The sequence below is a fragment of the Falco biarmicus genome, chromosome 6 (assembly GCF_023638135.1).
Source record: "Falco biarmicus isolate bFalBia1 chromosome 6, bFalBia1.pri, whole genome shotgun sequence".
Taxonomy (NCBI): domain Eukaryota; kingdom Metazoa; phylum Chordata; class Aves; order Falconiformes; family Falconidae; genus Falco; species Falco biarmicus.
In genome coordinates this window covers 59,094,829-59,108,198 of record NC_079293.1, presented here as the reverse complement: position 1 = coordinate 59,108,198, position 13,370 = coordinate 59,094,829, and the positions used below count along the sequence as shown (strand labels likewise).

Sequence of the window (13,370 nt, the reverse complement as noted above, 5' to 3'; positions counted from 1 at the left end):
ACTGAGAAAAACAGTCATAGATATTTCTATCATTGGACCTCATGTGATTTACCCTGGGAGATGACCTATCTTTCTTGATTTTAATTTGAGTAAGGAGTAATGCAACAGCAGGGAAATCATAACAACTCTGCTGTGATTACTGTTATATTTTCCACATTGTGGCTGAAAAGCTGTCAGAATTACTCCCTTGAGCAAGGAAAAGTAAGGACTGCAGGATCAGGAAATCTTGGTAAAACTGCAATGACTTCAAAATTATGTTCACCTTGGGTCACAGTGGGACTGAAATATAGCACTGAATTTTCTGAGAGTATCCAGCTGGGCAGCAGCAGCTTACGGTGGAAAAAGGAAGGATGAAAGTAGAAAAGGCAGTTTTCACTGGACATGTGTAACCCTATCTGCAGTGATAAGGGCAGTTGAAGAGGCTCCTTCCTTCCTCCACTCCAGCTGCTCATTCCCACTTTCACCTGCCAGGGTTCAGTGCACAGTCACTGGAGTCATACACTAAAGCAAACTTACAAAGTGATTTGTTAATGTTTGATGTTGAGATGGATCATTTTGCTAATATTTATCAGCTAAAGGGGGAAAAATCCCACAAAAACCAAACCAAGAAAGAAATACCCAACACCACTCTATTGTTCTTTATAATCTTTGACCCCTACTTACTTAAAATACTTTGCTATCAGGGAGTAAAGTGCCTCATCTGCACACCATTGCATTTTGAGAGCCTTATCCTGAACAGTATGGAGTGGATCCCACTGTGCACTGAAACTCTGTCAGAGCAAACAAAAACTGAAAAAAATCTGCACCTCCTAAGAGGAGCTCAAAAATTTGTTGAACTTTCCCCTTGGTCACAGAAATCAGCATGAAAAACACTACTTTGATTTTATGCTTCAAAGGCTCCAATATTTCAAGTAAAAACCAGTATTAACTAGAATACAAATAAATGTTAAAAAAATACTAGTTCAGCACACTATGCATGTCAGAAAGGGGTCTATATCTCAGAATCTCCCAGATTTCCAGAAACATATAATTTAGGCAACTCCTAAGGAGTCCAAAGCTAATGGTTATGAAATTCTGAGAGAATCTGCTCAGGCAGATTCAGGTATGCAGGCAGGGATGGCTGCTTTGATGCTCAGGCATAACAATTTGTCGGTGGTTATCAGCTGAAAGGATCAAATAGGGGCACCACGCAACACTGAACTGCCTCTATTAATGTCAGAATCATCCTGTGCCTGCAGTGTGGCAGTTTGTACAGAGATCCAGGTCCTGTTGCCTTCACTCATACAAAATTGTACCTAACACCATGGAAGAGCCACAGGGAAATGAGGGAACTGGTCAGAGCAATTTGGGAGTGGAAGAACCTAGGCTGGCTCTGTCAAAGAGGAGCATATAGCTAATACCTCTGTTTGGTGTTGATGCATGTTGATTCTTTGTTTTATTATTTAATTTCTTTCTTCCACCAGGGCAAATGCCATTATGGCATTTCATTCCTTCTTAGGAGAAATTTGGAGGGTGTTCCAATCAAATTACGTCAGGTGGGCTTATCACTGTGTCATGCAATACCTGACAACATGACAATGCCTCATATAATCTCATGCAAGACAAATTACTACATTCCCTTTCCTCTGCTCCTACTTTCCTTATTGTTATAGAGGACATATGCAGATGTGGAAATAAAACAAAATTCCCAACAAGTCATTGGACAGTGTATTTTCCAAAATACAGTGCACTACATCAGGTGCTACTGTGCAAATCTATGAAGACTCAGGCATATCTGAAGAGAAATTGGTCCTTGGTAAAAAAGGATTTAAACCAAAATGAATCTTTAGCCATGACAGTTAGAATATTCTATAGATTAAACGTCTTTTATTCTTGATAGTCTCTTCCTAGCAGTGTGAGATTCATCTGGGATTTATTTGTACTGCACTTTTGCTTTTCATGGGTGAACTTTGGTCCTTGCCATCTTTAACTCCATTCTCTCTGCTTTTTCCCTGCTACGTTTTTAAGATCTTCATCTGTTTCCTCCTGGATTTGTTTACCTTTCTTTTCCGATTTAGTTACAGTCTGAAGAGCTTTTTCCTCCTTAACTTTCGGTTTGGCCTTTATTAGCCCAACTTCTGTTGTTTTAGTCTCCATCTGCTTGACCTTCTCAGCTGTCTTTGTGTCTCCTTTTCCATCCTTCACTTCCTTTTTAACTTTTGCTTCCACTTTAGTGCTCTTTACTTTCTTCTCCTCTGCAGGTAATAAAGAAAAAGCTTTCAGTGTCATTCTTCCCCTGCCCAGCAATACTTAATACCATTTATTTTACTTTGTGCTAATACTAATGAGTATTTCTTCGTTATTAACTCTTTGCTCAGATCTGATGAAAACTGTAATCCCCCAAAACCAGACTGATTTAGACAGAATTATGAGATGCAAGCATGTTTTGTCTTCAGTCCTGCACCAAATGTTTGACGGATATTTAATATAGTGGGCTATGGCAAATAATACTAAATATTTCTAATGACAACATGATAGCTTTTATGGTATAAACTAGGGAGACAAATGTTGGTCATTAAGCAAACAAATATGGAACATACTTCCAGGATAAATCTGAGTAACTTTAGACTTCAGAGGTGAGAACTAAACTGTCGCAAGCTATAAAAGTAGTTGATTTAAAGTGTGGCTATTTATGAAGGTTGCTTTTATTTGCTGATTCTAGGTCTCTGTCCAAGAAGTCTTGAGTTCTTGAGTCTCTCTCTACACCAGTTCCCCAGGTTGAAAGACTGGTCTGAGACAGGCCAACTCATGATGTGCCCTGCGGCAGAGTGAGAAGGTTTCCAAGGAGAATTACCAAATTGTACATACCAGTGGCTGAAGCTACACAGAGTTTGGTGAGACCAGGAGTATTCCTTCTGCTCATATGTATGAGCAGCTTTTTCTCATCTGAGACACAGATGCTGGTGATATGGGCATTTCTCATTCACTTCACTGGAAAGTCCAACAGTAGTTTAAAATGCCACTGAATATGGTTTAAAGTAAATCTGTTTAGTGTGATGTTCATACTACTGTGTTCTTCATAGCTCTGTTTCCATCCTTGAGGCAAAACTTGTATGCTACAAAATCTATGTTTTCTGTAAAACTCTAGACTTGTATTTCCATTAAACCACTGGGTGACTAGACTGATTTTATCAATACGTAAACTGAATAGTTCTACCTATTCTAAAACAGAATACAGATATTTATATAAGGGCATTCCTACTTCCCAACTAAGCCACAACATGACCAAGTATAGGGGGCTAGTGAAGAAAGAATTTCCTTAACCAGTTGTAGTGAAAGCATGTATGTCAGATCATTTACAGATCAGCCTATTTCTTTTTCAGGGAAATGGTGGTTCATACCTTTAATTCTCATCTTTGAATTTTCAACAGGATTTAAAAGGGATCATGCATAGATCTAAACCCTGAAAGTTCTAAAGACAATTTAATTCAAATTATATTTCAATTTCATTATAGTGTCATGTATCTGATTTTTCATACACATTATATTACCTGCTCCAATAAAATAAAGTTTATGAATTTTAATGTGAATTCTGGTAAAAAATGTAGTATAAATAAATAAATAAATAAATACCTTTGGGAGGAGGTTTCTTTTCAGCTTTTTCATGTCTTTCAGGTTTGTCCTTTTGAATTACTAGAAATGAGTACAATTGTATATTAGGGGAAAAAAAGAGAAACTCACAAAGAATGAAAAAATATTGTTAAAAACATAACAACATCCCTGGAGGTTTCACATTTCTTCATGATTCATGTTTTTCAGTTTGCAAAATTCTTGCTTCTTTTCTTAGGTTCACACACTGGGGTAAAAAGCTTCAAAACTGCTGCTGAGACTCACCTAACCAGAAGACAAGCCAGTCACACAGATCTGAAGCTTTGTAGGGAATGTTTATACTGTGTATTTCAGATGACATAAAATTGCTCAGCTCAAGCTCCGAGCAGACACGAGCTTGATCTTCCTGTGCTCCAGCCAACAGGAAGCCATGCAGCTACATTTGTCTTACAAAAAAGCGTTTTTCTTAGCTTGGGCTCACTGTCACACAAACACAGCCACAAGCCTGGTACTCACTTCAGAGCCTAGCTCAAGTGAGTGCATGTCTGCACAGTATACACTGTGTAAACACATGCTGCCTTGTCCCAGAAAGGCTGTCAGAATTTTATGCAGAGACTTCTATCTTGCCTGTCTTGGTTGCTGTCCAGACACATTGCTGGAACAAAACGGCTTTGAGAGTTAATTACACTTCTTTCAAGTGATAACTACATAATAGTAACATTTCTCTAACTGAATTCCAGGCTGGAATTGCTGCCTGTATGAGCCATGATTGAAATTTAGACTTGTTTTGCTTTTTTTAAGATAGCCGTTTCTTAGATGATACGTTTAAATAGCATTAATATCACTGAAGTTTTCTGGAGCCTTTAACAGGGAAAGAAGAAGAAAACCTAAGACTTTTTATTCAGCATAGAGAAAACCTGCTGACTGTGAGGGGAAGTAGCTGCCTGATTTTCAGCACAACTGGACCTGAGCATCTTCATTTCCTAGGGACTGCAAGTGGTTGACACGGCACTGCTGGCAGCCGATCCATTTTAGATCAAACCCCAGACAGGGGGGAGGTGAGCCTGGCAATGGAGAGCTCAGCAGCACACTGCTGGCAGATAGATACGTGCCTTTGGGAGCGCTGAGGGCAAGACGTGCCCTGTAGTGCACTGAGTCCACCCACAGGGACTTGCATGGCATGGGAACTATTTAAGAGAGGGTGGTATGTCTATATGTCACACTGCAGCAGCAAATCTCCCTAGCTACGCAGTGGTCAAATTTTTCATAGAATTTTCCAGCCAGTGAGTGGAGTCATGGCTGCTATTAAACACATTAAAGCTCTAAGTGATTATTTGGTTAGCTACCAGAAGATAAATGTGTAAACAGGCTGGCTTCTCATTAGGAATTTTTCAGTGATACTTGGAAGTTATTTGCTTTTCAAATTACACAGACTTTGCGGCCATTTATTTTCTCTGGATTACTTCAGTGTGATTTCAGTTTAATAAAAAAAAAATCCTACACTTTCAAGTTATACAATGACAGTAGAAAAAAATGACATAATATCACTTTAAAAGAGAGACTCAACAATGGTTACCTTTCAAAATATTTTAAGGCTTTAAGTTTTCATTCCACTTTTTCTCTTTCTTCACTCCTACTTTCTGCTTTACGTTTTTTCTTAGAGTAAAACTGAGCTCAATAAAGACTGATTTGTACGTTTGAATCTATATTGTCTAAACAGATTCAAATTAAACCTGGTTAATTCATGTGTTCCATCATCATGGGATTAATCCGAATGTGATAACAGACTGATACTAAGATAAATTAAAAAATATCTTTTTTTCAAGATTTAACTGAATAAAAGTAAAAAGAGGCAAAGACTGAAGCCTAACTTCATTATAGAAATAATGCATGTAAAAAAACCCCAAACACAACAAAACCAAACCAAAAAAAATCCTCAGAGAAAAAACATTCAAATGCCAAGCAATAATAAATGTCAGTCTTAAAAAAGTACATAACAAGTCAAGCTAACTGGATTTTTAAATCCCCCTGTCCAAATCATGGCTAAAGATGGGATTATCAGTCAAAAGAATACTGAAAATCACCTCTCCTACATGATATTTCTTCAGAATATACATGCCAATTAGTAGATATGCAAACCTTAACCAAAGCCACTTCTGCCATGAGGACAGTACAAATCATGTATCGAGATGAAAATGTTATTGCAAAAAAAAAAAAAAAAAAAAAAGGCAAGAAAATGAAAATCTATTTTTGGATGTGATAGAAGAGCCAGATTGAGACAGTAAACACTCTTGCATTAGGTCTGCATCAGACTGAAAACTAATACACAAGAGAAAGTCTTCTTTGCAGACAAATTACTGAATCCCATTGTGGAGGAAAAGACATCATGGAATGCAAATATAATAGTCATAGGCTTATTTCTTTAACTGCATGAGAATGATTCATAATGACCTCTGTGCATCAGAACAAGAGAACCGAGCAAGAAATATATGCTGAGCAAGACCTCAGTCAGGGGCTGATAAAGATCTTCTCAAGCAAAAGTGAGAGCACCCAAAAAATGTACAGAGTGGATTTTAAAAGTTTTATACTTAAATACTCCTCTACACAATCTTCCAAACTATATATGCACTGAAAATGTAAAAGTGTACAACATCTAATAATAAATCTGTATTACCTTTAGATGGTGTTTTCTTTTCATGTTTTTGTGGCTTTTCAGGTTTCTCTTTGTGAATAGCTAGAAATAAAAACCAACAGTAATGGTTATTAAAAAAAGAAATGTTTCATTTTATGTAACAAAAAGGAGAAAAAAAATCAAGAAACACAACTAGGCACCATGACTACCCATGCAAAGAACCAGAAAGATTAATTAATCTGCTGCTTTCTGCTGTTGATGCCAAAACATATGATTCGAACTTTCAAAAACTCCTTTAACATCCTTGAGGTCTTTGCTATCAGCTGGGGAAGGATTTGCCTTTCTGGCACAACTGTAATCCCATGAAAGAAGTTTGTCAAGAAGAGTCATGCTTATTTATTTTGTTTACTTGTCCATTTTGTTTTTTTTTGTTTATACTGTCGTTTACTGGTTTATTATGGTTTATGTTTATTACTTTGGTTCATTTCTGAAGGATTTTCTGAACTCCACATAACAACTAACTGTTTCCAGCTATGAATGATTAAACACTATAATTAATTACAAATCTAATTGCAATGGCATTATAAGTAATGCTCTTTGGGGCTTCATGTTTGCTTTTAATTTCCACTTTACAAATTGAAATAAAGTACACTGTAGTGACTACATTTCTGGCTCAGGCTGCAGAATTCACCTGAGTTGTGCAAGAGTCACTGAGTGATGGGTAGTCTGGAATATCTTCCTGTGTGGGCTCTGATATACTAGTTTTTTGTGATTAATGTTTACACAGTAGCTTGTCCATGGGTGTACAGAACTGATTTTTACATGTGTTCGTACCTCCTGAGATACCCTACAGGGACTAGCTGCCTATTTGACTCCAGCATATGACTTTATACTAAGAACACAAAAAAGTATGCATGAGCATTGCTATGGAGTCTCCTGCCTTGTGTTGGCGTCTCAAAAGAAAGTAAGAATTGTGGAAGATTAAGTAGTGCTACATACCTGTTTATGGCAAGTAATTAAAGAATCAGTCCTACTATGCAATGCCTATGCAACATCCCTACTCAGTATTGTATTTAAAACATTTTTTTTTTACATGGCCTGCCTTATTACAAGGTTGTCAGATGTTTTTCCTGGATGACCATATTCTCTTAGCAACCATACTTAACTGTGAGTGTCAGAAATACTGGGAGATTATGCTAATCCAGAGTATAAAATAAATTATCCCCCTTCCTCAGGAAAAAAAACCCAAGCATGCAGAAGGAATACAAAATGCTACTCAGTCTGTATGTCTGCAAACCTTTATATGATCTCATGATTTTAATTTGTAAAGTTCTATAACATTTTTTCTAATCAAGGGGATACATAAATGGAAGTTGAGTAGACAGTTAGTTCTGGGGTACCTCAAAATGTAAAATAAATTCTGACATTAAATCATTACCTGCATGCCTTTCCTTTTTTTCAGGTTTTTCTTGTCTTTCCAGTTTGTCTTTATGTGTCACTAAGAAAGAAGAAATGTGTTCATATGTATTAAAAAACGAACAAACAAACTGTGGAAAAACTTTAAGAATAAAAAATAATTCTACCATGATAAGCCTTAGGAGGCTAAACGGCCAGCTGCGTTACTCCTGAGCTATCCCGTGCATATGTGCACAGCACACACCATACATACTACACGGGTGTGAGCAGACTACTCTGGCTAACAAGTCACACCTTACCATCCAAGCCATAGTAACATGCCTTAGCTGTTTACTACAGTAACATCACCACTTAAAATTGTCTGTCCATTCCTGAAGAGACGTTTTCAGAAAACTGTCAAGGACTAAGGCAGAGCTCTCACAGTGACTGCTGCTGCCTGCACTAGAAAAAGGACATCACCTGGGCCACCCCATATTCTATCAGGCAGAGGCTCATAAAAGCCCTGGAATCAATCCTGGAGCATAAGAGCATCACATACAGAAATGACACGCCTGTCACTTGCCAGCTGGCTTGAAATGGGTAACCAGTAATGGATACGGATAGCTGGTAATGGATACAGATAGACTGTAATGGACACTAGCTGAGATCAGTCCCTGGCAATGATGATCTCAGGGCCATAATTAGATTCCTAGTATGTGCAAAGTAAAAACTAATATTATGTCAGTGGAAACTGTATTATGCTATCCACTAATGCACATAACTTTTTTCATTCGCTTTTCTTAGGATTTTACATGACAGTTTTCCAGACAATGGGAAATAAGCATGTAGATTTTAGACCATTTCAGAAAAATCAGTTGTGAAAATGCAAGCTAGCTTCAACCCTAACTCCTGTGGAGATTTTGTCCAAGTTTAGTAAAACTACCTTTGACAAACATGAGAAAATAAGGAGAAGTTATTCTACAGTACCATAAATTCCATATCTAACTGGAAGCAAAAGAAGAAAGGTAGAGAACGTTCAGGCTCTCACATTTTTTTAGCACTATAGTGGTGAAATACATGCAAATGAACTCCTGACATAACTGAGTTATTTTTAAGTGACCGAGACACTGCTAGGCATCCCCCGTTTCATTAGGTAACTTTCCTAAAATTCATCACAGAAGTTGATTAGAAATTAGACTAGGATGTTCCTTCATCTCTCTGTTATCTAAATCTTGAAAAGAGAATGTATTTAAAGTAGAAAATAAGTGGCTAAAATACAGGGACGTGGTGAAACTTTGGAGTCTCCCAGTCATGCTATAGTGAAATGGGCCTCAGAAAGAAATGATTCCATAGTCATAGGTTTAAAATATAATGCACAGCCTGAAAAAAATGTTTATTAATACTGTGAATACAAACAATCTCTATACACAGTAGTGTTTTAGTAGCAATTGTAGCAATAATTCGCTAAACTAAACTAAGCAATACATTTAGGTAGACTTAGTAGGAGTTACGGCAAGTTAAGGCAGTATAATCATTACTCTTCATTGACTATCTGAGATTGGTTGGGATCATTTTTTCATGTTCTAAAAAACTTTTTAAACCATTAAATATTAGAATCATAGAATCACAGAATCATTTATGTTAGAAAAGAACTCTGAGATCAAGTCCAAACGATGTTCTATCAAACCAAATCAGAGTTTCTCAAGCTTTCCACAACATAACAGGAGAAGCCTTAATGACACATTCATGTTTTAAGATGGGACATTAGTCTTTGCTCTGTCATTTTTCCAGGTTTCAGAAGAAAGTTTCTCCTGTTACCACCATTCCATTTTCTAGTAATAAATATCCATTCTAACAGAAACCTGAACTTAATGTGCCTGCCATTAACCTCTAGAGTCAGTCTTGTTAACTCTGTATTTTGAATTATTTATATAAAATGGTAAAGCTCCAATCAGAGACCATTAGAAAGGCCTAGTCAAGCAGAGATTTCAGGCAGGTGCATGTTCACCTGGGTTGTGAGACTTGTGTTCTTGGTCTGAAATAAATCAGCTGTGGCTGGATATTGGGTCTTCTGCTTTTTGGGTGATTTATTATTTCCATTGACCTATTTACCCTTCCAGAATGGGTTTCTTCCTCAAGCCTGAGACTTCATTAATCACATTTTTATGTAAATGACATGTTCTCAGAAAGCTTAAAGTGTTCTGACAAGTAGGTATGTTCCAACAGAATTCCATTTTGCCAAAAAATCCCTCACAAGAGGCACACTAGATGGTGGCTCTTGGAGCCCAGCGTTAACCCACGAGTTGTGGGTGGAAAGGAAGCAGTATCCTGATTCTGACTCCTTCAACCAGTCAATCTGTAAGTTTTTGTTGGCATACACCACCAGCAACTTATTAAATCCTCTCTCACACCCTCTCCCTACTGTATCTGAAAGGAGTCTGGGGAAAACTGTTTTCTAAGGCAGGACTCTGAAGCAGAATGCCTCCAGGGACTGTGCTTGTATGTTATAATATACTCATAACATTTTGCTCCGAAATATTCCCAAAGAAAAATATTATGCTTGGATTTATTCAAGAAGAATACCCCCCACCACCACCTATTTATGCTCTGGGAATCATTTATGCAAGTTAATAGTACAGTAAAAACTTATTAATTAATATCTGAATATAATTTTAGCCTTTCTGCAGAGTGATGAATTCAAAGTGCTTTTAAAATACTCATTCTCCTTCCAGCTGGGTTTCACAACTCCTCCATCCTTAAACATAATTGGGATTTGCAGGAAGGGTGTAAGAGTCAATAGGTTAGACTGTTTTGAACCACGAGTAAAAAGACAAAGAATATAAAATGCTGAATACATACCTTTAAGGGGTTCCTTCCTCTCAGTTTTTTCTTGTTTTTCAGGTTTCTCTCTATGTATTACTAGAAATAATTAAACAAACAAACAATAAATCTGTAATCTGGAGGTATTATGTACACTTATTATTTCACCAAAGTGATCGAGGAAAAATATTTGTAAATTCACATAATGGATTTTATCTCTGAGACACAGGTACTAGATGATGTACAGACCTTCTAATGTCGATATTTAATTCCAGACCCAAGCGAAATATTTTTCCTTGAATAAACCGTCAGTTATTAGACCATATTTTTGCAAAATAAATGATTATTCAGCAACCTTAATCTAATCTGTGGGATGTGTTTTGGTCCCATTATGCAAGCACCCTGACTAAGATTTCTGACAGAGGAAATTATTTTCAGACCTTGACAGCATTGCTTTCTATTCTTAACAAAAAATGGCTAGCATATTACTTTCCATGTTCTTTTTTCTTTATTTTTAGCTGTTACTTCAGCCACAGGATGGATTAACAAGAGAACCTCTCCTTTAATCAGAGTGTAACTTCAGGAAGAGCAGCTGTTCAAAACACAACCGATGGCACATCCAGCTTAGAAGCAGGAAAATATGAATCCTTATGTACTCTATTGCCACCATAACCTTCAGACTGTGTTTTTCTGCATGGTTGTATTCCACATCCTAATGATTTAAATAGACAAAAATGTTCCTTGTCAACCTGTACTACTAAAAGACTAGAGTTTTTCAACTTCAGGGAAAAAAATATTTTGTTTGCAATACCCCCATTTCTGTCAACGAGGAAACCGCAGAAAATACAGCTCTAACTAGAAGACAACTGTGAGCTTTATACACAAGCATAGTAATATTTTTGTATACATTCATTTTACCAGCTTTGGAGTAAATGTCATTTCACAGAGGTGCAAGCATTTTTTTTTTCTTTGTTAAATATTTCCTTATTAAAAAATAGGCCCATGTCTTAAAGAAAAATCATTCCAATCATTCAGTAATTTCATTATGTCTTGCATGTGTTTGCATTATCCAAATACATTTCCAGTCATAACAGGTAAATTATTTTTGATAACAATTAGCAATACAGTGGAAAGAGACTGAAGGGAGATTTTTCAAAGCCTTTAAGGAATGTGGACAGCCAATTTACACTAAAAAAACAGGCTGTGAAGAACGAAGCAGCACCAGCAATGTATTATTGAATGAATTACAGACTGTGACTCACTCAGTTGCTTTAGGGCATCTATAGCATACCAAGGAAAAGCAGTCTCCTCTCTCCCTATACCTGTAGAACTTAGATTAACTATTTTTGCAGAAACTGTAGCATGCTTTTACATCTTGCATTTCTATTAGCAGTTGCTGGCTCTGTGCAAAACACTTTGAGCCAGCATGTTGTCAGTTTTGGATGGGGCAATAGCACAGTTTTGCACACAACAGCTCTGTAATGGTCAACAGCAGTGAAACACGAGCTTCTGCACATTGAACAAACCCCCTTGTCATCTTTATGCCAAAAAATATAGCTGAACTATGAGGATCAGACTGGCAATCAGAAGGCTTGTTTTTAGCCACAGAACATTGTACTTGTTTAAGGGAAACAGTTGTGTTTCTTAAAATTATTTTATTCTAGTTTCTCCATAGCATTTCCCTATTTCATGCTTCGGAAAAAACCCAAGATGAACCTTGAATGATACTAACTGTACTGAGTGTGAGCAGAGCTTAAAGTGGAGAGAAAAATCTAAGACAAATCTAATCACAGCGCCAAAATTGTATAAAGCACTAAAATGCAAGGAAATATTTGTGTGGACTCCAAGCTACAAACATAGAGAAAAGATCAGTTGGCTCCTTCTTGAGAAATAAAAGTAACTTGATGTATCTGGGCAGGGGGCCTGGAATGTGGATAAGCAGAGATCAGGCTGGCATAAGCATAAGCTATTTTTCTTTTCTTAGGGATAGGCTGAAGGCGACCTCTGGTTAGTTCAAGAACCCTGTCCTGTGTATTGATATCCCCACAGCCTCAGTGCTTGCTAAACTCAGATTGTAACATTTAATATTACCTCTTACGGAACCTTACCCGGGAAGGTCAGATGTTGCCAAAAATTAAAGGGTTTTTGTTTCAGGGCTGTGGGCTGTGGTGACTGACCATTTTTGACATTTCAATCACAATGCAGCAGGACCACCAAAGTCCACTGAAGCTTTTGATGTGACAAACTTAAATATTATTTTTCTTTTGCATATTAACTGTTCTATGTTCAGCTTCCTATGCAGTCCTAAAAGCCCTGTCATAGAAAATACTTCACTGGCTACAGATCTTTTCCAGATTTAGTCACTTGGATATCTATTTCTTTGTAAAGAGCTTAATAAGTGCCCTTTTTCAAGCCCACAGTGCTTAGGTGAAAGCCTTAGGTTTTAGAAATAAGCCAGGCTGACCATACTGCCATGTTTCTGTGAAACAAATTAAAGTTAATAAGATTTTATTTCACACATAAAAAAACAAAGAGAAAGCACATAAAAATGTTTTTAAAGTCGCTAAATAAAGCACTCTTCAGCTGAAAAATGCTGGAACTAAAACTGCTCATTCAGTTTTAATTCAACCATTTTATTTGCTCTATGACACACTTTGTAATTAAAAGATCACCTGTTTTCTGTTTTTAGCAACACGCTGGATTCATCCAGAAAAAATAAGAAGAGTAACATAAAACTAGTTTTATGACAATTGTGTAAGCTAAAATTTTGCCAAAACTTAAAGAAATTTTCTTGGACTTCCTTGCAAATGCCAGAAAAGCATAAGCTCAGAATGAACTGTTATTAGCACTGGAAAAAATACAACACCCCAACCTAATTTTCACTAACCTAGATTTTGGAAATTGCTGAAACATTTTTATATGACTTTGAATGAAA

General features: G+C 36.9%; 1 protein-coding gene across 1 annotated transcript in view; it reads right to left on the bottom strand.

Annotated features, from left to right (window-relative positions):
• TRDN (triadin) overlaps positions 1–13,370 on the bottom strand; it is a 235,333-nt gene that overhangs the window by 155,920 nt on the left and 66,043 nt on the right. The window contains exons 5-9 of the mRNA XM_056344821.1: positions 10,475–10,534; positions 7,659–7,718; positions 6,263–6,322; positions 3,613–3,672; positions 2,040–2,234 (exon numbers count right to left, since the gene is read on the bottom strand). Of these exons, the coding sequence (XP_056200796.1) occupies positions 2,040–2,234; positions 3,613–3,672; positions 6,263–6,322; positions 7,659–7,718; positions 10,475–10,534 (435 nt within the window). The remainder of the gene's footprint in view (positions 1–2,039; positions 2,235–3,612; positions 3,673–6,262; positions 6,323–7,658; positions 7,719–10,474; positions 10,535–13,370) is intronic.